At 50.7% G+C, this 6,000-nt stretch overlaps 1 protein-coding gene across 2 annotated transcripts in view; it reads left to right on the forward strand.

Moving 5' to 3' along the window:
• Positions 1 to 5,426, forward strand: part of Cables1 (Cdk5 and Abl enzyme substrate 1) — a 113,953-nt gene extending 108,527 nt beyond the window's left edge. For both annotated transcript variants that reach the window (XM_059246075.1, XM_059246076.1), the window contains one exon: positions 4,252 to 5,426. In XM_059246075.1, coding sequence (XP_059102058.1) covers positions 4,252 to 4,392 — 141 coding nt within the window. In that variant the 3' untranslated portion in view covers positions 4,393 to 5,426. The remainder of the gene's footprint in view (positions 1 to 4,251) is intronic.
• The last annotated feature ends 574 nt before the right edge of the window (positions 5,427 to 6,000 follow it).

Below are 6,000 nucleotides of genomic sequence, written 5' to 3' on the forward strand. Positions count from 1 at the left end.
CCCCTGGAGGGCAGATGGACCTTAATGTCGAGTAGAGATGAGGGTTGGAAAATAATTTGTAGAAGGAATGGATGATCTACCTGGACAAGATGAAAAAGCCATCGTTAGGGTCATGACCTAAAAACCCTTCTCGGATAGCGTGAGTGATGAAGTTATTCTCACAGCCAGAGAAGCCATGTGTCTTAGGGTTTCCATTGCTGTGAAGAGACACCATGACCACGGCAATTCTTATAAAGGAAAACATTTAATGGGGGCAGCTTACAGTTTCATCATGGTGGGACATGGCGGCATGCAGACGGACATGGTGCTAGAGAAGGAGCTGAGAGTTCTACATTTTGATCTGTGGATTGATACACTGGGTGTAGTTTGAGCATCGGAGACCTCAAAGCCCACCCTGACAGAGACACACTTTCTCCAAAAAGGCCACACCTACTCCAATCAGGCCATGCCTGCTAATAGTGCCACTCCCTTTGGGGACAATTTTCTTTTAACCACCACACATGGTAATCACGAGAGTATTGTGAGCAGTGTGACTCCAGACCACCCATCAGAAATGCTGGGTTCAGTGTGATGGTGTGGCCTTACTTCTAAAGGACAGCCCCACCAAACAAGGACACCCTGACGGCCTAGGGTGGGTTTATGGACACCTGTTTTAACATAGAGTGTAGGTGGGCTTTGTGGTTATAGGCCATGAACTTGGGAGGCTAAGGCAGGAGGACTGAAGTTCAAAGCCAGCCAGGACAGCCTGGGGAGACCCTGTCACAAAATAAAAAGAATGGGGAGGATGTAGCATGATGGTAGAGTACATGCCTCGCATGTGAGGCCCTAGGTTCCAATTCCCAGTACACAAATGTACATTATATGTTGTGTGTGTGTGTGTGTGTGTGTGTGTGTGTGTGTGTGTGTGTGTACTGGAGTGTACAAATCAAAAAAGAAAAGCCCAGCCAGAGCGAACTGCCATTGAAAAACGGGTTATTACTCCCAGTTCCAAGAGGAAGGACCTCCCGTAGGCGGCTGTAGCACAACTGTGGACTAGGCGGCCGTAGCACAACTGTGGACTAGGCGGCCCAAAGGACAGAGACTGACTTCACATCGCTGTAAAAGCCGACAAGTCTGAGGTCCGTTCCTGGCTTACATGGGCCTTTTTTTCTGAATCTGGTCTCCTTTAAGGTCACCACGCTCACCAAGACCACCCAGATCCTCTGAGTTCTACTCAGAGGCCTTACCACACTTATTTGTGAGGGACAGACCTTCAGTGCATGTGACCAGAACCCCATGGGGCCATGGGGGCAGAAGGAAAGGGGAGGGCTGTGGCAGGAGCCTTCATTATTGTTTCCAGAAAGGGGTGCCTGCCAGGCCGGTGTGCAGGCTTAGGAACGCCCAGTTTGAAGAATGCCCCTGCCAGGCCGGTGTGCAGGCTTAGGAACGCCCAGTTTGAAGAATGCCTATCAGTGCTGGGCCGCCTGCAGGCGACCAGTGGCCTTGTTAGAGAGAAGAAAGGAGCTGGGACTCTTGATCGATGCGCTTGCCTTTTAAAAGCGTTCTCACAAGGAGTTGTCCACTGGTGCTGATTGGAGCACTTAAGGAGTCGGTGTTTATAAATGCTCAAAGCCCGGCACACATAACTAAGTGCCCTATAAATGTTAGCAATTTTGCGTCCAACCAAAAGTGATTGTCCAGCTCACTGCTGAGGTCCCGAGGCTCTGCTGTTCTCTCTGGAGCCCCTGCAGAGCTGACTCCAGGATGGTCCCGAAGAGAGGCCTTCAAAGGCCGAGACCTCAGAGGAGCTGGAATCACCAGGTTTACGGGCAAGAATCACAGGCTCTGGTGAGCAATCCTGAGCCTCAGGGCAGGTCTGCCAGGATGTCCTATCAGGATCACAGGGCCGTGACTAAACTGCCCTTTCCTGGGCAGTAGGAAGAGTGTGGCCAGGAAAGGCAGGGACAGCAAAGAGGCCAGGCTGTCACAGGCCCAGAACAGATGGTCGGTGCGGTGCCCTAGACATCTGCCCGCCTGCTGTCTAGTGATGAAGAGAGGAAGGTAGGTATTTGGTGTATGTTTTTAAGAGAGTATTATTTATGTCATAGTTTCCTAGTTTTCAGAAATGGTGCCGGGTCCAGTGTGTGCAGTAGATGCGTGAAGATGGAAGTAATCTTTGGGTGCCAGATGAGCATCAACAGGCTTACACAGTTGTCCCCGCTGGCATACACGTTGTTCTCCATGACCTTTCCTGGTTTCAGTACCCAAGCCAACCACAGCCCCAGTACTGCGTGGAGAAGTCCTGAGATGAGCCATTTGTAGGTTTCAGGCTGTGTACCAGTCTCAGCAGTGTGACAGAAGCTGCTCTCCCTGTCCCCCTTCAGACACGAGTTGTCCCCGTGTCCTGTGTGCACCAGCACCTACAGCCACCTCGACTGACTGCCCAAGCATCATAGCGTCGGTCTGAGCAACCCCCACGACAGCATCCCGGTGCCTTTGTCTCACACCGCAGGCATCGCACGGCCGAGCCCAGAACAAGCAACAGAGAGCGCATTTGTGTAGCGTCCACTGCAGTGTCGTTACTGTTTTACTTGAGCCTATAACTCGGGCACAATAAGCCAACCTTTACTATAGATACACTGTTTGATTACGTATCTATATGATGTGGTACTGTGGCTTCAGGATCTCCTTGGGGGTTCCCAGATAAAGTGGGAAATATACATAAATGCATATAATTAATACATCTTCAGAAGTAATGCTAATACAGTTCTGAGCATGTTTATACGATACACATTAAATCAGAGTTCAGTACCGTGCCACGCCGCAGAATCCGATGGTGTCAACACAGACCACAGTTCTGATCCGAAAGCAGCTCCCTGACGTGAGAGCCCGGCCCAGTTTACCGCAGTACCATCAGCCACTGCTGGTAGATACCTCGTCAGCCAAAAGCTGAGCCTGAGTGCTCTAACAAAAGGGGGGACTTTCTGTCCCCCAGTTTCTCTTCTGTTTCTAATCCTGGAAGCCTGTATTGTTGAGTGGACAAGAGAGGAGCCATTGGCCACTCAGCTGTTTAGAGGTGGGACAGCCTCACGGGGACTTGGGTCCCCACACGTGAGAGGACAAGGCTGAATCACAAATCCTCATCTCGTGTCATGCGAAGCGTTCCTGAGCTGCTCGCTGGCCAACGTGCTCTGACCTCTAGGCCCGACTCAGTTATAAAGATGCAGTTAGAATCCCAGTTAGAAGCCGGGTGGTGGTGGCAGCGCACGACTTTAATCCCAGCACTCGGGAGGCAGAGGCAGGCGGATCTCTGTGAGTTCGAGGCTAGCCTGGTCTACAGAGCGAGTTCCAGGAAAGGCGCAAAACTACACAGAGAAACCCTGTCTTGGGGAAAAAAAAAAAAAAGAATCCCAATTAGAGCTCCGGGGTGGTGGCACACGCCTTTAATCCCAGCACTAGGGAGGCAGAAGCAGGATGATCTGAGTTTGAGGCCAGCCTGGTCTACAGAGCGAGTTTCAGGACAGCCAGGGCTACATAGAGAAAGCCTATCTCAAAAAACCCAATTTAAAAAAAAATTCCCTGTTAGGTTTTGCCTCAGCACAGCAGATGAACATCTTGATATCTTGAGTTGTGATCACCTGTAAAATGGGCATAAGTGCAACATGAACTTTAAGAACGTTTGGAGTAGTAAATGGAGTTGTCATGGACCCCCAGACAGACCGCTGGCCCTCGGGGAAGGTTTGCTGTCTGCAGCACCAGCACTAAGGCAGGACACAGCCGGTACTAACCCTCTCCGGCTCCTTGCCTGTGATGCACAGACAGATGATTTGGGTATGTTTTCCTCACCCCTGAAACTCACACTGAAATTTGATTTCCATTGCATGGTGTTGGGAGGGGACTCCGAGGAGGACTTGTGCCATCTTTTGGGAATTGATGTCTCCTGAAACTAGAGTAGCTACAAGAGTAGCGTGTGAGGAGTGTGGCTGTGGCTGTGCATTCCTGGTTTCTGCACGGCATGGACCCAGCCGGCCTCTTCTGCTTCTCTCCCTGAGATGGAGCCGCACAGCACCTTTACCAGATGCAACTGCCTGACCTCCAGAACCTCTCTTCTTTTAAAATTCACCCAGTCTCTGGTGATCTGTTATAGCAATGGAGAGCAGATGCAGCCGTGATAAATACTCATTGACTTGAGTCAATGCACTTGGAAAAAAAAAACAAAAACAAGCCTAAGTTGTTAAATGCAAAACTAACATGGTTCTGTTGACTTTGCAGAAACTGGAAGAGAAGTTCCGACTGAACAGGAGAGAACTGATTGCCTTTGAATTCCCAGTGTTGGTGGCCTTGGAATTTGCACTTCATCTGCCAGAGCACGAAGTCATGCCCCACTATAGACGCCTGATCCAGAGCTCCTAGCACAGGCCCTAGGAGGGCCAAGGACTGCTTCCTCCGAGTACGGTGCAGCCTCGCTTACTCCCAGAGACGAGTCGAGCTGAGCCTGCCCAGAGAGTCTCCTTACAGCTTTATTTTCATGGAGAAGCTGTACCTGGACCTTGCTAGGGAGACGCCGCTCAGGCTCGCCGCCGAGAGGAGGCATGTGCTGGGGATGCTGGAGGCCCTCCCAGGTCCCCACAGTCGGAACTCAGTGCCCACTCTCCCTCCCAGGCACATGTGAAGTTTGAAGCTGCTCAGGGCCTTTACTGCAGACTGGTTCTGACTGGGAGCATGCTGTGCTGGAGCAGAGGGAACCAGATGTGCAGGCTTGGGGGACGAGGCTTAAAGTCCCCTCTCCCTGTGTCAAGAGTGTGCCAATCTATTTTTATATCTGCCATCGGAAGTGCACTTTCCCTGGGCACAAGGGTGTGGGTGTGCAGATGTCTGAGGGGCACTGTTACACTTGACCCCCAAAGCCAATCCCCACCCTCTATGGAGCTGACTTGTAATGATTTCTAGGTGACAATGACTCAGATCCAGAGTGACATCTCTGCTCTTAGGAAGTAACACTGTCTATGAGACTGTACCTGCCACCCGCTGACAGGGGCGACAGTTCAGAGTGGCGCGCTCCGACTTCCTGCCGTCACACCGGGCTTCTGTCTAACCTCCAGCTCTTGCCTGTGGAGACGTGAGGGCTGCACTCCATACGTGTATTCTTGTGCTCTATGTTAGAGTGCATAATGAGCGCGTTTACTGTGCTAAATACATATACATGTGTGTTTTATAAAAGTCTGTATTGGGGGTAAGACGCATGATTGGTGTCTTGTGGCTCTTGCAGCTGGGACAAACTACATTTCAAGTTGTGGTTAAGTTGATTGTTAGTACAAAATTGTGACTTGTCCTGATTCGCTCTGGGACTGCCTGTCCTGAAGCATTAACCATGCTGTCACCTAGTAGTTACACAGGTGTAACTTTACCGAAGAAAGCTTGTGGCCATGAATAAAGAATTAAAGTATTTTGTTCTTTTACAGATACATAAATGTGTGTGTGAACATGTAAGTCTCAGTCACCTTGTCATAGTTAGAGTTTCTATTGCTGCCATGAAACACCATGACCAAAAAGCAGGTTGGGGAGGAAAGGGTTTATTGGGCTTACACTTCAGTGTTGCTGTTCATCACTGAAGGAAGTCAGGACAGGAACTCAGACAGGGCAGGAACCTGGAGGCAGGAGCTGATGCAGAGGCCATGGAGGGGAGCTGCTTACTAGCTTGCTTCACGTGGCTTGCTCCATCTACCTTCTTATAGAACCCAGGACCACCAGCCCAGAGATGAACCTCCCACCATGGGCTGGGCCCTCCCCCATTGATCACTAAATGAGAAAGTGCCTTACAGCTGGATCTCATGGAGGCCTTTCCTCAGCTGAGGCTTCTTCCTGTAGTGACTAGCATGTGTCAAGTTGACACAAACACCAGCCAGTCCACACCTCTGCAGCCATCCCTTGCCTGCCACCTCAGACCTCACCAGTTCTCGTGAGGTTGCAGACAGAGACCCCTCTACCTGGAGAAAGGAGAATGGAGAAGGCAAGTCTCCA

Source organism: Peromyscus eremicus, chromosome 19 (assembly GCF_949786415.1).
Source record: "Peromyscus eremicus chromosome 19, PerEre_H2_v1, whole genome shotgun sequence".
NCBI classification, from domain to species: domain Eukaryota; kingdom Metazoa; phylum Chordata; class Mammalia; order Rodentia; family Cricetidae; genus Peromyscus; species Peromyscus eremicus.